Source organism: Palaemon carinicauda, chromosome 17 (assembly GCF_036898095.1).
Source record: "Palaemon carinicauda isolate YSFRI2023 chromosome 17, ASM3689809v2, whole genome shotgun sequence".
In the NCBI taxonomy this organism is placed as follows: domain Eukaryota; kingdom Metazoa; phylum Arthropoda; class Malacostraca; order Decapoda; family Palaemonidae; genus Palaemon; species Palaemon carinicauda.
This window is the reverse complement of record NC_090741.1, coordinates 103,368,651-103,396,102: the sequence shown is the minus strand read 5'-3', so window position 1 is coordinate 103,396,102 and position 27,452 is coordinate 103,368,651. Positions and strand designations below refer to the sequence as shown.

Below are 27,452 nucleotides of genomic sequence, written 5' to 3'. Positions count from 1 at the left end.
AACTCCGAGCAGTCTTGTCCACGCCAGGATGTCATGTCCCCAGAGTGCGATGTAACTTTAGTCCTTAAAGCTCTTAAGCGTACCCTGTTCAAGCCTTTGAGGAGGTCATCAGCAGGGATACGACTCTCAAGACTGTCTTTTTGCTAGCTTTGACATTGCTGAAGAGAGTTGGTGAGTTGCATGGTCTCTCTTATTTGGTCACCCATGCTGAGGGGTAGGAGGAGATCTTCAGTTTTGTCAGCGATGCATGACTCCAAGTTTGAGTCCTTCCCCTCTCCTCGGGAGGTTTAGGGTGTTAATCAAGAGAAGATACTCTTGTGTCTCGTGAGGGCTCTGGGGTGCTTTCTGAAAAGGACCTGACACCTCAGGCCTAAGTGTCAGAGACTTTTTGTTAGCACTGGCAGGACCAAGAAAAAGGTATAAAGGAACACATTTTCTTTCTGACTCTTTGAGACTACCCCTAAAGAGTATGCTTAGACTAACGAGAGGGTCGAGGCACCAGGTAGGACCAGAGCTCACAAAGTCACAGGTATTGGCCTCACTCTTGCTTTCAGGAAAAACCTATCAGTGGGCTAAGTATTGAAGGGCAGGGTCTGGAAAAAGCAGACCAACTTCACGGTCTTTTACTTGCTAGAGTTTACAGTACCCACAAATCCCTTGACACTATTGTGCCTTGACTCGTGGTGCCTCCTTTAACCCCTTTGCTAGAATAACGTTGTTATACGTCAAAACATACCTGGTAATACATACCGTGACGTCGGGATACATTATTATTATTATTATTATTATTATTATTATTATTATTATTATTACTACAAGCTAAGCTATAAAACAGTATAGCACATGGTTGGATATCACACACAGTTCACACTTAATTTAGTCTGTTTTTGTTTTGTTTTTTGTTACCATATAATAATCACACCACTCTCTAGCCAATGGCTACAATCCCTACCGTAGGCATTATTTAAGTCCTCCCCTGACACCCCCAGCTTGGAGTCATAGGGATCCTCACATCTCACCTCACCACCAACCTTAAATACTTGCAATTGTAGTCCTTATTCATGATTTTGTAAGGGCTATTCTAGTGTGTTTCTGTTAGCATAGTGTTAACATCATAGAGAAAGCCTCTCCGCCTCTGATTACCACAGGTTCCACCCACAACGAGACGAAAACGTTGTACCAGCAATGTAAGTTGTTGACACACGACGAGATTTGTCTTTTTCTTATTCTATTCCTTTTTTCTCAACTATCATTTCTACAAAATGATATTATCTTCATGTCTTATATATTTCATATTGTTATTGTGTATTGTTTTCACAAATAAAAGTTAGTCTACTGACATCATTTCCATTCATTACTATTCTTGCCCCCCTGTGGCTTAACAACAATTAGAATACAGTGCTAACATGTCCCTGCGTGTCGTAAGAGGCGACTAAAAGGGATAGGACGAGGTGACTGGAAATCCCCTCTGTTGTAATTTTGTTCCTGAGAATGATCAAAGAAGAGGAGCTGGGGGCACGGTGACTGCTCCCTTCACTCTAGTTTTGGGGTGTCTAAATATGCTTGAATGTAGTACGATAGGGAGTAAAAGATGTGAGATTGGAAGTATGTTTAGGAATAGAAGGATGGATATATTGGCCTTGTGTAAGACAAAGAAAAAAGGGCAGGCTGAAGTGATTGGTAAAGTGTCTGGGATTGAAAGAGGAAGAGCAAGAGAGGGTGTGGCTTTATTGCTAAGTGAATGGATGAGAGGTGAAGTAATGGAATGGAATGAGGTATCATCTAGGTTAATGTGGGTACGGGCTATTTTACTTTCAGTCTTGTACAGCAGGGGAATCATTCTCTCTACAGGACCTCCACAGTTGTTATATCATGTTAATTCGGGAGAATTTAACATTTCACATCGTGTATTGCTCGTTTACTGTTAAATCGTCACTATCAAAGCACTTACTGAATAAGTCTTCAGTTTCCACTTGAAAGCCTTAATATCTTCATTCATGGGAGCTTATTGTATAGTCTTGGGGCCGCATATCTAAGGGCTCTAGAGCCTACAGTAAACAAATATCTAGGTTCCAATAGTTTGAAACCATCTGTAACTATTCTCGTGTCAACACAATTTGTTGGCTGCACAATATGTAGAAATTTTCTTAGGTATTTTGGACGACCGGTTCTGAAAACTTGGTGGGTTATTGTACATATTTTAAATTCAATTCTCGCTTTAATCTGTAGCCAATGTAAATCAATTAGTATATAGGAGTGATCCTTTCTCTAGGTGGGACACTTTTTATCAGTCCTGCTCCTCTGTTTATTATATTTTGTAATTTCTTAAGTTATACTTTTGGTAGATGTATTAGATGGAGTTACAGTAGTCAATCCTTGTAATAACACAGTTTATCACAAGTTTCTTTACAGAATATTTATCCCGGTACGTTTTTATAAAGGCAATGTTTCATAGATGATAACCAGGAGTTTTTAAATATTTAACTTAGCCGGTGAATATATAATAGCTGCAACTCTGTTGCTCGACAGACACATACATAAAAAACTCGCGAGCGATCGCTATGCAGGTTGCGGGTGTGCCCACCAGCGCCAACTGTCGGCCAGATACCACTCTCGGATGTAAACAAAACCTTCAATTTCTTCTCTGTCGACGTGTCGACAAGACGTACTTTTACTCGCTGTTGAACCTGGAGTTTTTCCCATCATATTTGGTGAAGTACTTTAATTTGGTTTGAGCTTTCGCAGTACAGGTGTTTTTCTTCAAATAAATCCTTGAACTCGTTTTTGGATAGATTTAATTTTTGATGACAAAGAGAGTATGGACTTTCTTTGACTTTTAAATGGCCGACCCTTCCCTTAGACGGAAGTGTGTTTAGGCTTTTAGCAATTATCTTATCACGTTATAAATTAATTATAGTTTTTCCTCTATATATTTTATATCTCACCGCCTTTATTAGGCCTCTTCGATTAACTTTCCATTTATAATAAACATAAAAATAAATTTTAATGATTTGTTTATATGCGACCTTTCCTGAGAGTAGGCGGTCCTAACTTGGAAACCGAAGTTAAACAACGTTGAGCCCTTTCAATCGTAAATAGCTTTTAAAGAGCTAATGATTTAAAACTTTTTAAATGAATATTTTTTAATAGATATTTTATGAAAGATTTTCTTTGAATAGTCTTCGTACTGTTTCAAAGATGAACTAACGTTTAGTTTATTTATGCTACGCAGTTTGCGCTCTATCGTTACGATAGAGAGAGAGAGTATCACGGTTTCACTTTGCAGAAAGAGTAAATCGATTCTGACGTTTTGTTCATTCTTCTTTCAAAGCTTAAATGTTTTAAATTCTATTTTAAAGGAACTTTTTAATTGAAAAACCTTTCAGTTTTTTCCTTTGGTCAAATAACATGTTTTTTTGACGAAACGTAAGTGGGCTCTTCTCTTAGGTGCGAAATCAAGAGAGAGAGAGAGAGAGAGAAAGATAGAGACGGAGGGAGAGAGAGGAGAGAAAACGTTTCGTTCAAGCGGGTAACGTTGTTCTCGAGTTACTCTCGTCCCTAGTCTCTGTACGGGGAGAAAGGATAAAACGTTTTTAGTTTTTTATTCTCGTCCCCAGGCAATGTACGGTGAGAGATTGAAAACGTAGTTTTGAATGAACTAGTGTTTAGTCTCTTCCCCAGCCACTGAATTTTTTATCTTAAAATATGTTTACTGTTTTTTGCTGGTATTAATGTGCTTGCATTATACGACTGATTTCGTAATTACTACCTTTTGATGAGGGTAGAATTGCGTGCTTCAGGTAGAAATCAGTAAAAGTTTCGATTTCAGTGAAATAAGTGCAAAACAGAAAATCGTAGTGATAAAGTGATATTGCGCAAAGTGTTATCAGTGTTGCGACCGAGGGTTCGTCTGTTCGTGCCTGTCGTTCGCCTAGTCCGGGACCTCTTGCAAGCTCCCAAGCCCAGGGGAGAAGTAATGTCGTACGACTTATGGGTTCGAGAGGCCTTGATCAGCGAACAGACGTTCCCTCTATGGTATCTGGTGTATCTTACCAAGATCACCCCTACCATAAGGCGAGAGAGACGATTTTCTCCTCGTCATCCGAAGGCTTTTCGCATAAGAAACCTGAAACAAGGTTTCGAGGCCCTTAAGCGAAAGTCAGTCCTTTCAGGACAGGTCCAGCGTCCTGGTTGTAGCCATTAGGACAGCTCTGACCCTATGCAGTCATCGGAAGACTGCTCGCCGCCTTACAAAAGCGTAACACAGACTCCGAGAGTCTTTTTGTTGGCAAGGTTTTGCGGTCACAGACGTTACCCTCGTCTCTTACCGCAACCATTTCCGTTGATCCTAAATGGGTTGTACGGCAAGACATGCAGAATAAGCTTGCCTCCCTTATGGAAGACTATTCTGCCGATAAGTCCGTTGAGCCTAGCCGTTTATCTCATCGAGATCCTGGCTTTCAGCCACCCTAACGTTCCTTTGTGCGTCCTGTTGACGTTGGCGTAGCTAAGTCACGTCAGTCAGGTTGTTTAGAACCACACTCGATGCAGTCTCGTGTGGATTTTCAGCCACATTTGGACGTTAGGCCACTTGCTGATGCTCCTGTTGACGTTCAGGACGTTCGCTGACAATCGGAGTTGACTTGTTTTGACGCTGAGCGTCAACCTCCGCATTCTAGAGTTGTTTTGACTGCTCAGTCTAGGCGGTCAAAGCAGTCTCGAGTGGACGCTGTGCGTCCTCACGCACCTGTTGTTGTTGACAGTTCACAGACTGTCAAGCAGTTACATGACGTTGCGTCCTGGTCTCTCGCACCTGTTGTTGTTGACAGTTCACAGACTGTCAAGCAGTTACATGACGTTGCGTCCTGGTCCGCTACTAATGCACCAGTGCGTGTGGACTCTGCTTGTAAAGCATTGCCACCACGGTAGGTCTCTCCCTTGCTTGAGACTCAGCTATTATCGGACAAGGTTCCTTCAGATGAGGAAGTTGCTGTTCCCCCTCCTACTGATATTCCCTTGAGGACTCTGTCAGACGGAGAGGAGCCTAAAGCTGCTTAGCCCTCTATGGACTTTAAATAAATCATGCTGATTTTTAAGGATCTTTGTCCGGATCTTTTTGTAACTGCTGCTCCTCGTTCGCCTAAACGTCAGAGCTTACACTAGGCCTAGCTACTTCGAAGCCGTTGTTTTATAAGCTAGTGCTCTCTCGCTCTCCTAGAGAGCTTTACGTTTGCTAGGCGACTGGTTTATCACCAGGAGGAGTTTGGGGGAGACAGCCTTTGCTTTCCCTTCTTTTAAACTGGCTTATAGAGCGAGAGTCTGATATGACACGAGAGAAGTTCTCGGCGTGGGAGTTCCTGCCTCTGCCCAGATAGACTTCTCAAACCTCATAGACTCTCCCTGGCGCCTGGCCATGAGACGCTCCAAGATTTTACAGGTCAACTTCACAGCTGTTTTCGAGCCTTTGAAGTTTTGCTGTACAATTATGTCATGCATAAACAAGGCTTTCAGGGATGGCTCCAATGATCTGACAGCCACGTTCTCTGCAGGAACAAGTCCCTCAGGGATGGCTCCATGATTTGGCAGCCATGTTCACTGCAGGAGTACGTAAGAGGCAAGTGCGCTCAATGTGTTCATTGTCAAGACAAACTTCACGATGAAGTCTTCCAGGCTGTCTTGACAGCATTTATGGAAGGCGACTGGATGGTCTCTCTCGACCTTCAGGAGGCATACTTCCACATTCCTATACACCCGGATTCCCAACCCTTTCTGAGGTTTGTTTACAGGAATGTGGGGTACCAGTTTCGAGCTATCGGGGATCCGAGCCTCCCTGTACTTGGACGACTGGCTTCTCAGAGCATCGTCCAGCCTTCACTGTCTGCAGGATCTACATTGGACGTTGAGTCTGGCCAGGGAGTTGGGACTTGTGGTCAACCTAAAAGTCCCAACTGATCCCATCCCAGATTATTCTATTTTTGGGGATGGAGATTCGCAGTCAAGCCCTGCTCGAAGTCCAACTAATGCTGAAAAGAAAACGTTTATTCAGTCAGGAGTTGGAACAGTCTCGTAGGGACTCTCTCATCCCTGGAGCAGTTTGTCTCACTAGGGAAACTACCCCTTCTGCCTCTCCGGTTCCATCTAGCCTCTCACTGGAACTAGGACAAGACATTAGAGACGGTATCATTCCCAGTCTCCGAACCAATAAAGGCATGCCTGAAATGGTGGGACAGCAATATCAGTCTGAGAGAGGGACTATCCCTAGCAGTCAAGAACCCAAACCACGTGTTGTCCTCAGACGCGTCGGGTTTGGGTTGGGTGCGACCCTGGACGGTCGGGAATGCGCTGGTCTGTGGACCTCAAGTCAGAAGAGCATGCACATCAACGGCAAGGAGCTATTAGCAGTCCACTTGGCCTTGATGATATTAGGAAGCGTCTTCGAAACTAAGTGGTAGAGGTCAACTCAGACAACACCACAACTTTGGCGTACATCTCCAAGCAAGGAGGCACACACTCCTTCACGCTGCTCGAGATCGCAAGGGACCTTCTCTTATGGTCTAGAATTCGAGGCATCTCCCTGTTGAACGTCTTGGCAGACTGTCTCAGTCGGAGGGGTCAGGTGATACCCACGGAATGGACCCTCCACAAGGACGTGGGCAAGAGTCTTTGGGCTTCTTGGGGTCAACCAACCATAGACCTCTTTGCCTCCTCGTTGACCAAAAGGTTACCAATCTTTTGCTCTCCAGTCCTAGATACAGAAGCAATCTACATAGACGCGTTTCTACTGGATTGGTCTTTTATGGACTTATATGCATTCCCACCATTCAAGATAGTCAACAAGGTACTGCAGAAGTTCGCCTCTCACGGAGGGACAAGGTTGACGTTGGTTGCTACCCTCTGGCCCGCGAGAGAGTGGTTCACCGAGGTACTTCAATGGCTGGTAGACTTTCCAAGAAGTCTTCCTCTAAGGGTAGATCTGTTACGTCAGCCCCACGTAAAGAATGTCCATCAAAGCCTCCCCGCTCTTCGTCTGACTTCCTTCACACTATCGAAAGACTCTCAAGAGCTAGAGGTTTTTCGAAGGAGGCAGTCAGTGCGATTGCAAGAGCTAGGAGAGCTTCTACCATTAGAGTATACCAGTCGAAGTGGGAAGTCTTTCGAGACTGGTGCAAGTCAGCATCTGTGTCCTCGTCCAGTACCTCTGTAGCCCAAATCGCAGATTTTCTTTTACATCTGAGAAAGGTTCGCTCCCTTTCAGCTCCCACGATTAAGGGCTACAGGAGCATGTCGGCTTCGGTCTTTCGACATAGAGGCTTAGATCTTTCCAACAATAAAGATCTCCAAGATCTCCTTAAGTCTTTCGAGACCTCTAAGGAACGTCGTTTGGCAACTCCTGGATGGAACTTAGACGTGGTCCTAAGGTTCCTCATGTCAGACAGGTTTGAGCCATTACATTCAGCCTCCCTGAAGGATCTCACCCTCAAGACACTTTTCCTAGTGTGCTTGGCTTCGGCTAAAAGGGTCAGTGAACTTCATGCCTTCAGTAAGAACATCGGCTTTTCTACAGAAAAAAGCCACTTGTTCACTTCAACTTGGTTTCCTGGCCAAAAATGAACTGCCTTCTCGTCCTTGGCCTAAATCTTTTGATATTCCTTGCTTATCAGAGATCGTAGGCAACGAACTGGAAAGAGTATTATGTCCTGTTAGAGCTCTTAAGTTCGATTTAGCTCGTACTAAGTCATTACGAGGGAAATCTGAGGCATTATGGTGCTCAGTTAAGAAACCTTCATTGCCTATGTCAAAGAATTCTTTGTCATATTTTATCAGATTTTTTTAATACGAGAAGCTCATTCTCACTTGAATGAGAAAGACCGATGTTTGCTTAAGGTTAAGTCGCACGAAGTTAGAGATATAGCAACCTCCGTGGCCTTCAAGCAAAATAAATCTCTGCAAAGTATTATGGACGCGACTTTTTGGAGAAACAAGTCAGTGTTCGCGTCATTTTACTTAAAAGATGTCCAGACTCTTTACGAGGACTGCTACACACTGGGTCCATTCGTTGCAGCGAGTGCAGTAGTGGGTGAGGGTTCTACCACTACACTTCCCTAATTCCAATATCCTTTTAATCTGTCTCTTGAAATGTTTTTAATATTGTTTTATGGGTTGTTCGGAAGGCTAAGAAGCCTTTCGCATCCTGATTGATTTGGCGGGTGGTCAAAGTCATTTCTTGAGAGCGCCCAGATTAGGGGTTTGATGAGGTCCTGTTGTATGGGTTGCAGCCCTTGATACTTCAGCTCCTGGGAGTCTGTCAGCATCCTAAGAGGATCGCTGGGCTCCGTGAGGAAGACAGACTTACAAGGCAGAGTAATCGTCTAAGTCAACTTCCTCACCAGGTACCTATTTATTTTGGTTTTGTTATATTGATAACTGCCAAAATGAAAAAACTCTTAGCTTATACGCTGTAAACATAATTAACTCTGGTCTCTACCCACCTCCTTGGGTGTGAATCAGCTATTATATATTCACCGGCTAAGTTAAATATTTAAAAATGATATTTTAATTATAAAATAAATTTTTGAATATACTTACCCGGTGAATATATAAATTAAATGACCCTCCCTTCTTCCCCAATAGAGACGCAGTGGGATGAGAAGAAATTGAAGGTTTTGTTTACATCCGAGAGTGGTATCTGGCCGACAGTTGGCGCTGGTGGGCACACCCGCAACCTGCATAGCGATCGCTCGCGAGTTTTTTATGTAAGTGTCTGTCGAGCAACAGAGTTGCAGCTATTATATATTCACCGGGTAAGTATATTCAAAAATTTATTTTATAATTAAAATATCATTTTTACTACAGTATTTACTTGGACATTGAGAGAGAAGTTATAGTCAAGAAATGCTCCTAGGTCACAAACTTTACTAGATATCAGGACCAATTCGTCCTTATTTATGTTTATTTGAATATCACCCAGCTTCTCCCACTGTTTTTCTTTCCCACCACCATAAACTCAGTTTTGTTCTTATTTAATTTTAGTTGTTTGTCATCAATTCCCTAACACTATCAAGGATTCGGTTTAGTTTCAATATTATTGTCTATATTATTCATGAAAAAGTAAAATATGTATTCTCTGCAAATAGTTTGAACTTCACATCATGCCTCTGTAGTATTTTTATAGACCTTTAGTATAGATGCAGAATAAGATTGGCCCAAGTACACTCCCCTGAGGTAACCCTCTGTTTAAAGGTTCATATGATGAATAAGAGTTTCCAATTTGCACACAGTAATTTCTTCCAACCAAGTAGTCTTTCGTGTATTCAAAAGCTGAATCTTCAACACCAATGGACCATAGATATTTAGTAGCAGTTCATGCACAATTGTATCAAGAGCAGCACTAAGATCAAGTAATAAAAAAAATGCCACATTTATTTCATTTCCACCATATTTACAACAGCACAGATGGCTGTCTAATCTACTTCTGTAAGCAGACTGGGTGTCTGCCAATGCTTCAGTTTCTTTTAAGTGACTAATCCTTGTAGTTGTTCAAGAATTACATATTCTAGCACTTTTGAAATAAAGGATAGATTCAAAGTAGCTCTATATGAGCTTCATTCCTGATAATCCAGAGCAATTTTCAGAGCCAGTGTAGTTATAGCCATTTTCTCAGATTTGGGAAAGTTATATTCATCAATCCCTGCTCTTGCTAATCTCATAATTATTTCGGCTAGAATAGAAAAATTTCTTTCTCTAGTTACTTCAGTTATTAGCATAGGATCAGTTGCACAGGGTGGTTTTGTTAAATCTCGTTAATTTTATCTGTGTATCTGTTATATTGTTAATCTGATGTTGAATATTTACAAATGACCTGGGTATATTTCTTATTTTCTTTTTAAAGAATACAAGAAAATTATCTGCTAGTTCCTGGTCATTGGACCCCTCAGGAAGCCTTTTTTCCATTTACATTCCGTATTTTACCACTTAGGAGACGATATAACTTATTTATGTCTGTTGCTGCTTTGCGGATCTTTCTTTTTTAGTATTCGCTTTTTTTTTCTTCTTAGTAATTAGTTGTATTGACACATTGCAGTTTTGTATTCTACCCATGTACTTTCAGTGTTTAACCAATTTCGCTTTCTTTACATCTTTATTCCCTCTTTATCTTTAAAGTCTCTCCATCAAACCATGGAGATTGGTCTTTAACAGTTATAGTCTTTTCAATCAGTGGACACATGGTATCAGATTCACTTTTACTCACTCTATTATAAGTGGTCGTAAGGAAGTCATCATGATCACAGGGAATGTTGATGGCATCATTTATTTTCTTTGTAACTTCTTCAATAAACCAGTAGAAGTAAAGTTTGATTTATGTCTCAAGTTTTTCTTCACTACTACATATTTCTGTAGAGGTAGTATAAAATTAATGAGTCGGTGCACTGCAGAGATGGATGGTACATTTCTCTTCTACTTTTATATCACATATAATGTAATTCATTCCATCACTCAAAACCATGCCCCACATATGCCCAGTTAAAGTAGTTGCGCAGTCATTATTATTCATCCATTGATATGATTCCAATAACTCATTAAATGCTAAAGCATCAAGATTTGATGTATCGTCCATCCAAAGATTGAAGTCTCCACAAATAACAATTTATTTTTCTCCATGATAATCATCTCAGTGAGTTCACTGAATTCTTCAAAGAAGATACTAGCATTTGTTCTCGGAAGTTTGTAAACTTTTAGAATGGATATTTTTCAGTTTTTTTGCGTTAAGTTTATTTCTATTCAATCAAAGCTTGTTTCACTAGTTATTTTTAACATTTTTAGATTTGAGTAACCTCTATGAATGAAGAGTTTGCCACCCCCGCCAGACCTACCCTCTCTCGGAATGTGGAAGAAGGTGTGGGGGCCCTTCATTTCCATGATCTTAGCCTTGTCAAAGTTATTCAACTGTTTCAGATAATGCTATACTGTGCAAGTATTTCTCTTTTATCAATTCTCTTATTTGAATAGTTTTATTACCAACAGATTATGTATTTACATAACCACAGTTTATGACATCCTTAGTTGTTATGATCTGTATTTTCTGCTAGTCCTTTCAATTCCAAGTCAAAAGCTTTGCCATTTCTTGAATTTACTATGTGGTCATTTGGTTTGTTTAACTTTGTGCAGTTAATACACTTTGGCAGTTGCGAATTACACTCCTTGGTGGAATGTTTCTCTAAACATTTCCCGCGGAATTAATCATCAGTCTTAAACTTGCAATCTTTTTCAAGATGTCCATACCTCTGACAGTGGTAGCAGGTGATCACATGGTACCTATCATGTATGTCATAAGTACCCCAACGCAACATAACTTTGCCACCATTGTCATGAATAGCCTTCCGATCTTCAGGATCACATTTCAACGCACAGTGGGTGGTCACACTTGGAGCATTTTTCTTCCATACCACACTTATCTTCTCTTCTATGTTTTGGATTTGGTCCAGGTAATGATTTCTTTGAATTAAGGCATTTACTACTTCATCTTTATCATTGTACACATTGCATATCATTATTTTTGGTTTTAATCTTCCAATTTTTCTCATCTGTATCGGCAATCAATGTTTGAATTTTGTTTGCTGCTTCCTCTCAAATCTTATCATTAGGAAAGTTTACATTATCCTTTCTATTTGAGGTAGACTTCGTGTTCTTGGAATGTCTTCAAGTGCCTGTTTAACCTCATTTTTTCTTTCAGTAATTTTAATTGTTGTATTTGTTGATTTTATTACCAGCAAATATTTTTCCTTAACTTTGTCAGCTTACATAATTTTCTCTGGTTTTGGGTCCATCAGTGTTTGAAGTGTAGCCTTAATTGATTTTATATTTATAGCTAGATTATTAACTTTCTCAGTGAGGTCAGTAATCTGGGTGGAATTTGCTCTCTCATACTCGATGCTTCCTTAAATTTTGATGTGTATATAACTTGGCTGTTCTGGCTTCATCTACTCATTGTGGGCATACCTATTTCAAGTTTGATACTTCTTTATCAGTGATGCTTGTCGCTATAAACACACACTTCTTATGATAGAACCTATTGCAATCACATCCTATCCATTTTTTTTCTGATCTTCCTCCTTGGTTTCACATGTGGGACAGTACTTGGAGTCATGGACAGACATGATGTACTATTTCTTCTCACTTTAGTTTTTCTATGAGATTAAATTATATCTTTTCACTGATTTCACAAGCGAAAAACATAAGCTAGAAACACGGCTCAGGGCGAGTACTGAACAGAGCTCCGCTCAAACACGTCTACACTCCGCGACGGCTAACAACACTTAGGTTGGGTAGGGAATGTTGGGCGTTTGTTAATGCGTATGGGTCAGGTTGTGAGAAAAGTGAAGAGCTGAATGAACTCTGGAATAAATTTACTAGGTGTGTAGAAGGAATTATGTAGTAGTGATAGGTGACTTAAATGCTAGCGTGGGTGCTGGAGAGGTAGAGGGTGTTATTGGGAAGTATGACATACCAGGTGAAAATGAGAGTGGTGAGAGACTGGGAGGTATGTGTGTTGAGCAAGAGCTGGTAATAAGTTAGTTTTTTCAAAAAGAAAGATAGTAACAAGTATACATGATTAAGAAGGGCAAATGGAAGTGTGGTAGAAAGGGCATTAATGGATTATGTGTTGATAACTAGAAGGATTTTTGGAAGACTGAAATATGTGCACGTGTTTAGGGGTACGGCTAATGGTATGTCTGATAATTTTTTGGTTGAAGGAAAATTAGTTGTAGCAAAAGAGTGGGGGAATAGAGTGAGGGGGGGGGGGGGAGAACTAAAAGGGAGGTAGTGAAGGTTGAAGAGTTACTAAAACCAGATGTAAAAAGTGAATATCAAGAAAGGTTGGAATTGGCATATGACTGAGAGTATGAGATAATGCTAATTTAGAGGAGTGGAAGTTGGTAAAAGAAAATTTTGTTTGGATTGCAAGTGATATGTGTGGCAAGAGGATTGCTGGAGGCAGCATGAAGAAGGGTAATGAATGGCGAAATGAATGAGTGAAGATAAAAGTGGTAGAGAAAAAGAGGGCCTTTGAAGAATGGCTGCAGAGTAATAGTGTAGAGAAGTATGAAAGATATAGAAAAATGTGGAAGCAAAATGGTAAGGTAGCTGAGGCAAAGAGGGCGACTGACAGGAGGTGGGGTCAGGAATTGGGTCATTCATATGAAGAGAATAAGTAGTAGTTTTGGCAGGGTGGATTGAGAATTGAAGAGACAATGAAAGATGACAATGGAAAGTTGTTGAAAGGTGAGGGGGCAACGAAAAGGGCGGAATATTTTGAAAGATTACAGAATGTTGGGGATAATAGGGAGTCAGATATAGCTGCTGTTGCAGGTGTTGAGGTGCTAGTGATGGGAGATGAGAATGAGAGAGAGATTACGAGAGAGGAAGTGAAGAGAACACGAGATGAAACGAGAGTAGGAAAGTGTGGTTGGAAAAGTGTACGGTAGAGTATTAATTAACAGGATTAAGGATAAAACAGAGGATGCAATCTTAGAAGTACAGGGTGGTTTTAGAAGAGGTAGGGGATGTATGAATCAGATTTTTACAGTCAGGCAAATATGCAAGAAATATTAAGCAAAAGGCAAGAATGTGTATGTTGCATTTATGAATCTGGAGAAAGTGTATGATAAAGTTTATAGGGGAGCAATGTGGAATGTGATGAGATTATATGGAAATGATGAAAGGTTGTTGCAGGCAGTGAAGAGTTTCTGCATAGGCAATAAAGCGTGTGTTAGGATAAGAAATGAAGTGAGCGAGTGGTTTCTAGTAAGAGTGGGACCGAGACAGGGACGCGTGATGTTGCCATGGTTGTTTTATTTGTTTGTTGATGGAGTGGTGAAAGAGGTGAATTCTCTAGTGGTTGGTCAAGGATTGAAACTGATAACGGATGATACTGTACTGGTTGCAGACTCAGAGGAGAAGCTTGGTCGATTAGTGGCAGAGTTTGGAAGGGTATTTGAGAGAAGGAAGTTGAGGGTTAATGTGGGTAAGAGTAAGGTTATGAGATGCACGAGAAGGGAGGGTGGTGCTAGGTTGAATGTCATGTTGAATGGAGAGTTACTTGAAGTAGATCAGTTTAAGTACTTGGAGTCTGTTGTTGCAGCAAATGGTGGAATGGTAGCAGATGTACGTCAGAGAGTGAATGAAGGATGTAAAGTGTTGGGGGGCAGTGAAGGGAGTGGTAAAAAATAGAGGGTTAGGAATAAATGTAAATTATATAAAACAAATTACTGAAAAATTATTCTATAATCTTTTCACAATGAATTGAAAAAAATATTTTGGTTGTTTAGTGGGAAATACATTGGAAAATAAAGCAAACTTTTGAAAAAAATTATTCTGTAATGAGCATTAAAACAAATAAACATGGAAATTATGGTCATTATAGAGTAACTAAGTAAGTACTGTATATCCGATGGTGACAAATCTCGTATATAACTTGAGTAGCAGATCCGCGGCTTATAGTGAAAGGGTTAATAGGCGTGTTGGTGATTGTGGATCTTATAACAACCCATTGATCATCATGCAAGGTATATATTTTCAACTGGCCTCCCCTTGAGTGGGAAGGGTATCTCTAGTTTGATCAGGTCCATGTTTTCATGTACAGCCCCAGTTCCTGTCAGTCTATCATTCCAATGAAAGTCAGGTTGAAGGTTGCTGTGGACACCGCATTGCTTCTGTACAGATCAAGCGGTGATCACTTCCAGGGAAGAAAATGAACCATCGTGTTTAGATTCTAAGGGGACTTTTAACCTACCAAGCAGTGAGTCTCCCTTATTAAAGGATGATAGTTTGTGTGGCGAGTATGAGCAAATTACAAATGTTTAAAGTAGTTTGTATTTTTCCTAATTATACAAACCTGAGTCCTTTAATCTAACTTCCTTCCTCAACCAGCTCACTCTGACCTAAGCCTAAAGATAAAAAATGAAGGCTCTGGCTGGAAAGGGTCTGCTCCGCCCCCTTTAAAGCTACGCACCCTCGCCAGCTGGATAACTGCTTGTTATCTAACTTAAATGACCATCTCCAGTTTGTGCTGAAACAATCTCCCTAATTAAAAAACTTTGAGTTTGTATGGCTAGGAAAAATACAAAGGACTTTAAAAATTGTGATTTTCAGGGTCAAACCACATTTTATGTACATTATATGAGAAGTGATAATAGTATTTTTAAATATTTAACATAGCCGGTGAATATATAATAGCTGCAACTCTGCGGCTCGACAGAAAACACACTCAAAAAACTCGCGAGCGATCGCTATGAAGGTTGCGGGTGTGCCCACCAGCGCCAACTGTCGGCCAGATACCACTCTTGCATGTAAACAAACCCTTCAATTCTTCTCTGTCGACGTTGACGACAAGACGTATCAATACTCGCTGTAGAACCTGGAGTTTTCTCAACATATTTGGTGAAGTACTTCATTTTGGTTTGAGCTTTCGCAGTGCAGGTGTTTTATCTTCATCTTAAATCTTGAACTCGTTTTTGGATAGATTTAATTTTTGATGACAAGAGAGAGAGTATGGACTTTCTTTGACTTTTAAATGGCCGACCCTTCCCTTAGACGGAAGTGTGTTTTAGGCTTTTAGCAATTATCTTATCACGTTATAAATTAATTATAGATTTTCCTCTATATATTTTAAATCTCAACCGCCTTTATTAGGCCTCTTCGATTAGCTTTCCATTTATAATAAACATCAAAATAAATTTTAATGATTTGTTTATATGCGACCTTTCCTGAGAGTAGGCGGTCCTAACTTGGAAACCGAAGTTAAACAACGTTGAGCCCTTTTCAATCGTAAATAACTTTTACAGAGCTAATGATTTAAAACTTATTAAATGAAATATTTTTAGTAAATATTTTATGATAGTTTTTTTCTTTGAATAGTCTTCGTACTGTTTCAAAGATGAACTAACGTTTAGTTTATTTATGCTACGCAGTTTGCGCTCTATCGTTACGATAGAGAGAGAGAGTATCACGGTTTCACTTTGCAGAAAGAGTAAATCGATTCTGACGTTTTGTTCTTTTTTCTTTCAAAGCTTAAATGTTTTAAAGACTATTTTAAAGGAACTTTTAATTGAAAAACCTTTCAGTTTTTTCCTTTGGTCAAATAACCTGTTTATTGACGAAAGGTAAGTGGGCTCTTCTCTTCGGTGCGTAATCAAGAGAGAGAGAGAGAGAGAGAGATAGAGACGGAGAGAGAGAGAGGAGAGAGAACGTTCCGATCTTTATCTCGTCCCAAGCGAGTAACGTTGTTCTCGAGTTACTCTCGTCCCTAGTCTCTGTACGGGGAGAAAGGATAAAACGTTTTTAGTTTTTATTCTCGTCCCAAGGCACTGTACGGTGAGAGATTGAAAACGTAGTTTTGAATGAACTAGTGTTTAGTCTCTTCCCCAGCCACTGATTTTTTTATCTTAAAATATGTTTACTGTTTTTTTCTGGTATTAATGTGCTTACATTATATGACTGATTTCGCAATTACAACCTTTTGATGAGGGTAGAATTGCGTGCTTCAGGTAGAAATCAGTTTTATTCATACCTAATGTGAATTGTTAAAAAATTCGATTTCAGTGAAATAAGTGCAAAACAGAAAATCGTAGTGATAAAGTGATATTGCGCAAAGTGTTATCAGTGTTGCGACCGAGGGTTCGTCTGTTCGTGCCTGTCGTTCGCCTAGTCCGGGACCTCTTGCAAGCTCCCAAGCCCAGGGGAGAAGTAATGTCGTACGACTTATGGGTTCGAGAGGCCTTGATCAGCGAACAGACGTTCCCTCTATGGTATCAGGTGTATCTTACCAAGATCACCCCTACCATAAGGCGAGAGAGACGTTTTTCTCCTCGTCATCCGAAGGCTTTTCGCATAAGAAACCGTGGAACAAGGTTTCGAGGCCCTTTAAGCGAAAGTCAGTCCTTTCAGGACAGGTCCAGCGTCCTGGTTTTAACTATTAGGACAGCTCTGACCCTATGCAGTCATCAGAGACTGCTCGCCGCCTAACAAAAGCGTAACAAAAACTCCGAGAGTCTTTTTGTAGGCAAGGTTTTGCGGTCACAGACGTTACCCTCGTCTCTTACCGCAACCATTCCCGTTGATCCTAAATGGGTTGTACGGCAAGACATGCAGAATAAGCTTGCCTCCCTTATGGAAGACTATTCTGCCGATAAGTCCGTTGAGCCTAGCCGTTTATCTCATCGAGATCCTGGCCTTCAGCCACCCTAACGTTCCTTTGTGCGTCCTGTTGACGTTGGCGTAGCCAAGTCACGTCAGTCAGGTTGTTTAGAACCACACTCGATGCGGTCTCGTGTGGATTTTCAGCCACATTTGGACGTTAGGCCACTTGCTGATGCTCCTGTTGACGTTCAGGACGTTCGCCAACAATCGGAGTTGACTTGTTTTGACGCTGAGCGTCAACCTCCGCATTCTAGAGTTGTTTTGACTGCTCAGTCTAGGCAGTCAAAGCAGTCTCGAGTGGACGCTGTGCGTCCTCACGCACCTGTTGTTGTTGACAGTTCACAGACTGTCAAGCAGTTACATGACGTTGCGTCCTGGTCCGCTACTAATGCACCAGTGCGTGTGGACTCTGCTTGTAAAGCATTGCCACCACGGGAGGTCTCTCCCTTGCTTGAGACTCAGCTATTGTCGGACAAGGTTCCTTCAGATGAGGAAGTTGCTGTTCCCCCTCCTACTGATATTCCCTTGAGGACTCTGTCAGACGGAGAGGAGCCTAAAGCTGCTTAGCCCTCTATGGACTTTAAATAAATCATGCTGATTTTTAAGGATCTTTGTCCGGATCTTTTTGTAACTGCTGCTCCTCGTTCGCCTAAACGTCAGAGCTTACACTAGGCCTAGCTACTTCGAAGCCGTTGTTTTATAAGCTAGTGCTCTCTCGCTCTTCTAAGAGAGCTTTACGTTTGCTAGGCGACTGGTTTATCACCAGGAGGAGTTTGGGGGAGACAGCCTTTGCTTTCCCTTCTTTTAAACTGGCTTATAGAGCGAGAGTCTGATATGACACGAGAGAAGTTCTCGGCTTGGGAGTTCCTGCCTCTGCCCAGATAGACTTCTCAAACCTCATAGACTCTCCCTGGCGCCTGGCCATGAGACGCTCCTAGATTTTACAGGTCGACTTCACAGCTATTTTCGAGCCTTTGAAGTTTTGCTGTACAATTATGTCATGCATAACAAGGCTTTCAGGGATGGCTCCAATGATCTGACAGCCACGTTCTCTGCAGGAACAAGTCCCTCAGGGATGGCTCCAATGATTTGGCAGCCATGTTCACTGCAGGAGTACGTAAGAGGCAAGTGCGCTCAATGAGTTCATTGTCAAGACAAACTTCACGATGAAGTCTACCAGGCTGTCTTGACAGCATTTATGGTAGGCGACTGGATGGTCTCTCTCGACCTTCAGGAGGCATACTTCCACATTCCTATACACCTGGATTCCCAACCGTTTCTGAGGTTTGTTTACAGGAATGTGGGGTACCAGTTTCGAGCCCTGTGCTTTGGCATCAGTCCTGCGCCTCTCGTGTTTACGAGGCTCATGAGGAATGTGGCAAAATCCCTCCATCTATCGGGGATCCGAGCCTCCCTGTACTTGGACGACTGGCTTCTCAGAGCATCGTCCAGTCTTCGCTGTCTGCAGGATCTACATTGGATGTTGAGTCTGGCCAGGGAGTTGGGACTTTTGGTCAACCTAAAAGTCCCAACTGATCCCATCCCAGATTATTCTATATTTGGGGATGGAGATTCGCAGTCAAGCCCTGCTCGAAGTCCAACTAATGCTGAAACGAAACGTTTATTCAGTCAGGAGTTGGAACAGTCTCGTAGGGACTCTCTCATCCCTGGAGCAGTTTGTCTCACTAGGGAGACTACACCTTCTGCCTCTCCGGTTCCATCTAGCCTCTCACTGGAACTAGGACAAGACATTAGAGACGGTATCATTCCCAGTCTCCAAACCAGTAAAGGCATGCCTGAAATGGTGGGACAGCAATATCAGTCTGAGAGAGGGACTATCCCTAGCAGTCAAGAACCCAAACCACGTGTTGTCCTCAGACGCGTCGGATTTGGGTTGGGGTGCGACCCTGGACGGTCGGGAATGCTCGGGTCTGTGGACCTCAAGTCAGAAGAGCATGCACATCAACAGCAAGGAGCTATTAGCAGTCCACTTGGCCTTGATGATATTAGAAAGCTTCTTCGAAACTTAGTGGTAGAGGCAACTCAGACAACACCACAACTTTGGCGTACATCTCCAAGCAAGGAGGCACACACTCCTTCACGCTGCTCGAGATCGCAAGGGACCTTCTCTTATGGTCAAGAATTCGAGGCATCTCCCTGTTGACGAGATTCATCCAGGGGGACTTGAACGTCTTGGCAGACTGTCTCAGTCGGAGGGGTCAGGTGATACCCACGGAATGGACCCTCCACAAGGACGTGGGCAAGAGTCTTTGGGCTACTTGGGGTCAACCCACCATAGACCTCTTTGCCTCCTCGTTGACCAAAAGGTTACCAATCTATTGCTCTCCAGTCCTAGATACAGAAGCAATCTACATAGACGCGTTTCTACTGGATTGGTCTTTTCTGGACTTATATGCATTCCCACCATTCAAGATAGTCAACAAGGTACTGCAGAAGTTCGCCTCTCACGAAGGGACAAGGTTGACGTTGGTTGCTACCCTCTGGCCCGCGAGAGAGTGGTGCACCGAGGTACTTCAATGGCTGGTAGACTTTCCAAGAAGTCTTTCTCTAACGGTAGATCTGTTACGTCAGCCCCACGTAAAGAATGTCCATCAAAGCCTCCCCGCTCTTCGTCTGACTTCCTTCAGACTATCGAAAGACTCTCAAGAGCTAGAGGCTTTTCGAAGGAGGCAGCCAGTGCGATTGCAAGAGCTAGGAGAGCTTCTACCATTAGAGTATACCAGTCGAAGTGGGAAGTCTTTCGAGACTGGTGCAAGTCAGCATCTGTGTCCTCGTCCAGTACCTCTGTAGCCCAAATCGCAGATTTTCTTTTACATCTGAGAAAGGTTCATTCCCTTTCAGCTCCCACGATTAAGGGCTACAGGAGCATGTTGGCTTCGGTCTTTCGACATAGAGGCTTAGATCTTTCCAACAATAAAGATCTCCAAGATCTCCTTAAGTCTTTCGAGACCTCTAAGGAACGTCGTTTGGCAACTCCTGGATGGAACTTAGACGTGGTCCTAAGGTTCCTCATGTCAGACAGGTTTGAGCCATTACATTCAGCCTCCCTGAAGGATCTCACCCTCAAGACACTTTTCCTAGTGTGCTTGGCTTCGGCTAAAAGGGTCAGTGAACTTCATGCCTTCAGTAAGAACATCGGCTTTTCTACAGAAAAAAGCCACTTGTTCACTTCAACTTGGTTTCCTGGCCAAAAATGAACTGCCTTCTCGTCCTTGGCCTAAATCTTTTGATATTCCTTGCTTATCAGAGATCGTAGGCAACGAACTGTAAAGAGTATTATGTCCTGTTAGAGCTCTTAAGTTCGATTTAGCTCGTACTAAGTCATTACGAGGGAAATCTGAGGCATTATGGTGCTCAGTTAAGAAACCTTCATTGCCTATGTCAAAGAATGCTTTGTCATATTTTATCAGATTTTTTTAATACGAGAAGCTCATTCTCACTTGAATGAGAAAGACCGATGTTTGCTTAAGGTTAAGACGCACGAAGTTAGAGATATAGCAACCTCCGTGGCCTTCAAGCAAAATAAATCTCTGCAAAGTATTATGGACGCGACTTTTTGGAGAAACAAGTCAGTGTTCGCGTCATTTTACTTAAAAGATGTCCAGACTCTTTACGAGGACTGCTACACACTGGGTCCATTCGTTGCAGCGAGTGCAGTAGTGGGTGAGGGTTCTACCACTACACTTCCCTAATTCCAATATCCTTTTAATCTGTCTCTTGAAATGTTTTTAATATTGTTTTATGGGTTGTTCGGAAGGCTAAGAAGCCTTTCGCATCCTGGTTGATTTGGCGGGTGGTCAAAGTCATTTCTTGAGAGCGCCCAGATTAGGGGTTTGATGAGGTCCTGTTGTATGGGTTGCAACCCTTGATACTTCAGCTCCTGGGAGTCTTTCAGCATCCTAAGAGGATCGCTGGGCTCCGTGAGGAAGACAGACTTACAAGGCAGAGTAATCGTCTAAGTCAACTTCCTTACCAGGTACCTATATATTTTGGTTTTGTTATATTGATAACTGTCAAAATGAAAAAACTCTTAGCTTATACGCTGTAAACTTAATTAACTCTGGTCTCTACCCACCGCCTTGGGTGTGAATCAGCTATTATATATTCACCGGCTAAGTTAAATATTTAAAAATGATATTTTAATTATAAAATAAATTTTTGAATATACTTACCCGGTGAATATATAAATTAAATGACCCTCCCTTCCTCCCCAATAGAGACGCAGCGGGACGAGAAGAATTGAAGGGTTTGTTTACATGCAAGAGTGGTATCTGGCCGACAGTTGGCGCTGGTGGGCACACCCGCAACCTTCATAGCGATCGCTCGCGAGTTTTTTGAGTGTGTTTTCTGTCGAGCCGCAGAGTTGCAGCTATTATATATTCACCGGGTAAGTATATTCAAAAATTTATTTTATAATTAAAATATCATTTTTCATAATTATCAACAAAAAGTAATATATATCTGTTATGGTAGCATAATAGGAAATTCAAAATTATAATATACAGTATAAGAATTTCTGATTCATACAACCCCTACCTCTTCTAAAACCACCCTGTACTTCCAAGATTGCATTCTCTGTTTTATCCTTAATCCTATTAATCAGTACTCTACCATACACTTTTCCAACTACACTCAACAAACTAATACCCCTTGAATTAGAACGCTCATGTACATCTCCCTTACCCTTGTATAGTCGTATAATACACACACAAACCCAATTTGCTGGTACCATTGACAACACAAAACACATATTAAACAATCTCACCAACCATTCAAGTACAGTCACACCCCCTTCCTTTAACATCTCAGCTCTCACACCCTCCATACCAGATGCTTTTCCCACTCTCGTTTTATCTAGTGCTCTCCTCACTTCCTCTCTTGTATTCTCTCTCTCATTCTCATCTCCCATCTATGGCACCTCAACACCTGCAACAGCAATTATATCTGCCTCCCTATTATCCTCAACATTCAGTAATCTTTTAAAATTCTCCGCCCGCCTTTTCTTTGCCTCCTCTCTTTTTAACAACCTTCCATTTCCATCTTTCACTGTCTCTTCAATTCTTAAACCAGCCTTCCTTACTCTCTTCACTTCTTTCCAAAACTTCTTATTCTCTTCATATGAATGACCCAATCCCTGACCCCACCTTATGTCAGCTGCCCTCTTTGCCTCACTTACCTTGCGCTTTACTTCCACATTAACTCTATATCTTTCATACTTCTCTACACTCGTACTCTGCAGCCATTCTTCAAAAGCTATCTTTTTCTCTTCCACTTTTACCTTCACTCCTTCATTCTACCATTCACTGCCCTTCCTCATGCTGCCTCCAACAAACTTCTTGCCACACACATCACTTGCAATCCCAACAAAATTTTCTTTTACTAACTTCCACTCCTCCTCTAAATTACCAGTTTCTCTTACTTTCACTTCGGCATATGCCATTTTCAACTTTTCTTGGTATTTACTTTTTACCCCCGGTTTTATTAGCTCTTCAACCCTCACTAGCTCCCTTTTACATCCACCTACTCTATTCCCCCACTCTTTTGCTACAACTAGTTTTCCTTCCACCAAAAAGTGATCAGACATACCGTTAGCTATATGCGAGAAATATTTAGTAAAAGGTAAGGATGTGTATGTTGCGTTTATGGATGTGGAGAAAGCGTATGATAAGAGTTGATAGGGAAGCAATGTGGAATGTGATGAGGTTATATGGAGTTGGTGAAAGGTTGTTGCTAGCAGTGAAAAGATTCTACAAAGGTAGTAAAGCATGTGTTAAGATAGGAAATGAAGTGAGCGATTGGTTTCCGGTGAGAGTGGGACTGAGACAGGGATGTGGATGTCACCGTGGTTGTTTAACTTGTATGTTGATGGAGTGGTGAGAGAGGTGAATGCTCGAGTGCTTGGACGAGGATTGAAACTGGTAGACGGGAATGACCATGAATGGGAGGTAAATCAGTTGTTGTTTGCGGATGATACTGTACTGGTTACAGACACGGAAGAGAAGCTTGGCCGATTAGTGACAGAATTTGGAAGGGTGTGTGAGAAAAGGAAGTTGAGAGTTAAAGTTGGTAAGAGTAAGGTTATGAGGTGTACGAGAAGGGAAGGTGGTGCGAGGTTAAATGTCATGTTGAATGGAGACTCACTTGAGGAGGTGGATCAGTTTAAGTATTTGGGGTCTGTTGTTGCAGCAAATGGAGGAGTGGAAGCAGATGTACGTCAGAGAGTGAATGAAGGATGCAAAGTGTTGGGGGCAGTTAAGGGAGTAGTAAGAAATAGAGGGTTGGGCATGAATGTAAAGAGAGTTCTGTATGAGAAAGTGATTGTACCAACTGTGATGTGTGGATCGGAGTTGTGGGGAATGAAAGTGATGGAGAGAGAATTTGAATGTGTTTGAGATGAAGTGTCTAAGGAGTATGGCTAGTGTATCTCGAGTAGATAGGGTTAGGAACGAAGTAGTGAGGGTGAGAATGGGTGTAAGAAATGAGTTAGCAGCCAGAGTGGATATGAATGTGTTGAGGTGGTTTGGCCATGTTGAGAGAATGGAAAATGGCTGTCTGTTAAAGAAGGTGATGAATGCAAGAGTAGATGGGAGAAGTACAAGAGGAAGGCCAAGGTTTGGGTGGATGGATGGAGTGAAGGAAGCTCTGGGTGATAGGAGGATAGATGTGAGAAAGGCAAGAGAGCGTGCTAGAAATAGGAATGAATGGCGAGCAATTGTGACGCAGTTCCGGTAGGCCCTGCTACTTCCTCCGGTGCCTTGGATGACCACGGAGGTAGCAGCAGTAGGGGATTCAGCATTATGAAGCTTCATCTGTGGTGGATAATGTGGGTGGGTGGGTTGTGCCACCCTAGCAGTACCAGCCGACGAGTCCCTTGTCAGGCTGGGAGGCATGTAGAGAGGAGACGTCCCCTTTTTTGTTTCATTTGTTTGATGTCGGCTACCCCCCAAAATTGAGGGAAGTGCCTTGGTATATGTATGTATGTATAAGAATTTATGGCAGTTGTTTTAATTTTCTTTCAGGTGGGAAGAGGGTTCAACAGAGACAAGTGGAATGACTTGGAGCAGTATTGTAGGAAGAAAGTGTTTGATAATGCCAATGTTTATGTCTGCACAGGTCCTTTGTATATCCCTAGGTAAGTTTCAATAATAGGCATTTTATTCTTGGAAACGAAATCTTGTACATGAAATACCTAATACTAAAAGGCCCATGCCTAGTCAAGAACAGTTGTGGTTTTCTGTTTTATGTTGTATGTGGCAATGTAAGTTACTTTATTCAATAGACATGTACAGTATATGAGGATAGGGCACTTCACACAGTAATTCATCATTGCATAATGCTAGTTTGTTCTGAAGCTGGAAGACGAGCCATAAGACTTTTAGCAAGGGATAACCACCCCAACTGCTAGTTAGTGGGAGGGGTGGGGCTAGTCGGCTACCTTGCTCACACACACACCTTGGCCGAGCACCCACTTTGCTTTTGGCTCCAACTTACCACTCTTTTGATTTGTTTTTTCTTAAATTTATGTTTTTTTTTTTATATATATGAAAACATCCTTGTAATATTTTTATATATATTTAAGCTTTTTCTTACGATGATTGTTGCTGTTTGTGTGACAGTGTAGTGTGGCAGGTTCTTAAGGGCAGAGAGCCTTCTCTTATGATCTTCCTCCTCTTGGACATTGGACAACCTGTAGGCTGGTGGCCTTCCTAGTGACTTAGCCTCCGCTGCAGGGGAGGCATCAATGATTGGGTACTCCATGTCCGTTCGGATTTTAACAACGCTCTCTCCCTGCGAGTTCTTACTCTTCCTAGATGACAACGCAGTTTCCCTCGTTACGTGGGCGGCCGGTAGAACCTCTGCAGGGGAACATCTTTCCTGTTACGCGTGCTAGGTTGCGTTCCTGAATGGTTTTCTTCAGTAATCAAGTTGAAAAAATAACTTTGTAATATAACTTTTTCAGCTCTCGACGCCGTTCTCCTTCATGTGGCAATGGGCCAACAGCTGTACTTAGCCACCGAGGGGAGTGCTTAGTCTTTAGCTTTTATGCTCCCCCTCGGGGAATCTCTTTCTCGCCGGAAGGTTGAGTGGTTCTCCCAGGCAGTTGGTTTCGTCAACTGAATTAATTAATTGTAATTTTTTTTTTTCACAGTTCTTACGCTGCTGCTCTCATTTTGACGATGATGGCCAGCAAAGGGAATGCTCAGTCCTTAGTATGTTTTTGTTCTCTTGGGGGACACCTTTCCCATCTGTGAGTTAGGTGGTCTGCCTGAGGGAGTTTTACTTTCATAATTTTTATATTTCCTCAGCTAGCGGTGCCATACTTCTTCGTTCGGCTAAGACAGCCAATGTAGAAGAGCATAGCCGTTCGTTCCTATGGAATCTGCTGTCCCTGCCCTGTCTCAGTCATGCTCTCCTGCACCTGGGGCAGCTCCTGATCAGCACGCTGACTATGACCTTTCCTTTACAAGGACTAGACCCCTGCCAAGAGTGATACCGTCTCTGCAACACTCTCTACTTCTACTCCTTCGTTCCTCATGCTCAGGCGTGGCATACTGGGTTCCTTAGAGGGTTCCAATCTGGGGATCCCTTCAAGGTGACCCCAGAAACGAGCCTCGGCTGCATTTCACAAGTAGCGCTTTTTGCCGTCCTTCAACTTGAACAAGGCTTGTTGACGGGAAGCAGAGAGTGCTCCCCAGAGGTCCGTTTCTAGGGTTTGGACAATTTTTCCCTTCCGAGGGAGGGTGAACTTCCCTTCATCTGCTTCTGTCTAGAAACCTGTCCGCTTCCGGGGAGAATTGCTAACTGTTACATTTCTTCACCCGACGGAGATCAACAGCTGTGATCTCGTCGCCAAAAACTACTCTCTCCCCCATGCTGAGCCGACTCTTCCGTCTGAGGTAGAGCAAAGTCCATGGCAAGTCTCTCCTGCAGGTGGTTGCCTCTCTCGTCCGCGAGTGAGACCCCCATTGAAACTTAGATCAAGAGATCTTCTAGAGACCAACGATTTTCTCTTCTGACTCAGTCAGAACAGGTTCCCTCTCCGGAGGAACCACGCAGACTTTCCCCTCTGGGGGTTTGTCAGACTTCAGAATTCATTACACCTTGCCCATTACTTCTCGCCACTCTGGATGTTCTCCTCCCCCCCCCCTCCCCCTGTGGTAAGGAGACGTCTCTTCAGCCCAGTCAAGGACCATCGTGTTGCGCCTTCGGGCTCTCGTCACTCGCCAGCCGTGCGAGAATTCCAAGCTGCTCCTCACTCATCCTCTGACGATCACCGGTCACCTCGTGACCATCGCCTGGCTGTTCGTGATCGTCACTCACCACCGCGTGACTTTTACCCCTCGTGAGATCATCAGCATCAATCTCTCTAATCTTAGGCTCGTGTTCATCACCTGCCAGCTGTTCGCCACTCGCCTTCATGTGAGCATCTTACTCTAGATGCAGGGGCAGGAGTGCGTTGTGTGATCATCGCTCGTCACCCCGTGACTTTCACCTCTCGCCAGTGCGAGATCATCATCGGCAGTCACCCTCAGCCCCTGGCTCATCGTCTGCCAGGTTACTGGTGCTTGGCAACCTCAAGGCCTTCGCCAGCTCCTCGGTGTTCGCCACCACCTCATTGCCTGTCGGCTCGCCATAGCTCATCAGCTCTCTTTGAGGTTTCTGGTTTCCAGCACCCTCAGACAGCTCTTTTCGCTTGCAGGTAGAATCTCTGATAGCCTCCGGATAATCTCAGAAGCCTTGACCCTTGGGGTGTGTTTCTTCTATTTCACTCAACAGAAATTTTCTCTGGTAGGAATCACAGATCTTTTCCAATTGAGATCCTCACTACAGGCATGCGCTCTCCTTCTCAGCAAGACCCTCCTGCTCTCTTCGTTTTACTCCGTTAGTGCCTACCATGACTTGCAGTTGAAGGAGTTTTAGTACCCTCTACCCTCCTAGAACCTAACCCAGCACTCACCTTCGAGGCAAGGGGTAAAGGTCAAGTGTCAACCTTGGCGCTTAATACCTTAATCGCCTCCGAGAACTTGTTGTTTTCACACAAGCGCAGTGCTATCGGTTTTCCTATGTGTTCATCAGCACACCAGATCTCCTCAGTACTCTTAAATGTTTATCCCTTACGAATGTTTTCATCAGACTGTGTCCAATGGACTAGATTGCTTCTTTCGCTTCCTGTCTCTTCTTTTTGGTCACTTATGATACATGGTTACCTTACAAGTTGACATCTTCATTGAATG

General features: G+C 42.6%; 1 protein-coding gene across 1 annotated transcript in view; it reads left to right on the top strand.

The window, feature by feature from the left end:
• LOC137656496 (endonuclease G, mitochondrial-like) overlaps positions 1–27,452 on the top strand; it is a 79,781-nt gene that overhangs the window by 16,592 nt on the left and 35,737 nt on the right. The window contains exon 4 of the mRNA XM_068390671.1: positions 24,237–24,349. Coding sequence (XP_068246772.1) covers positions 24,237–24,349 — 113 coding nt within the window. The remainder of the gene's footprint in view (positions 1–24,236; positions 24,350–27,452) is intronic.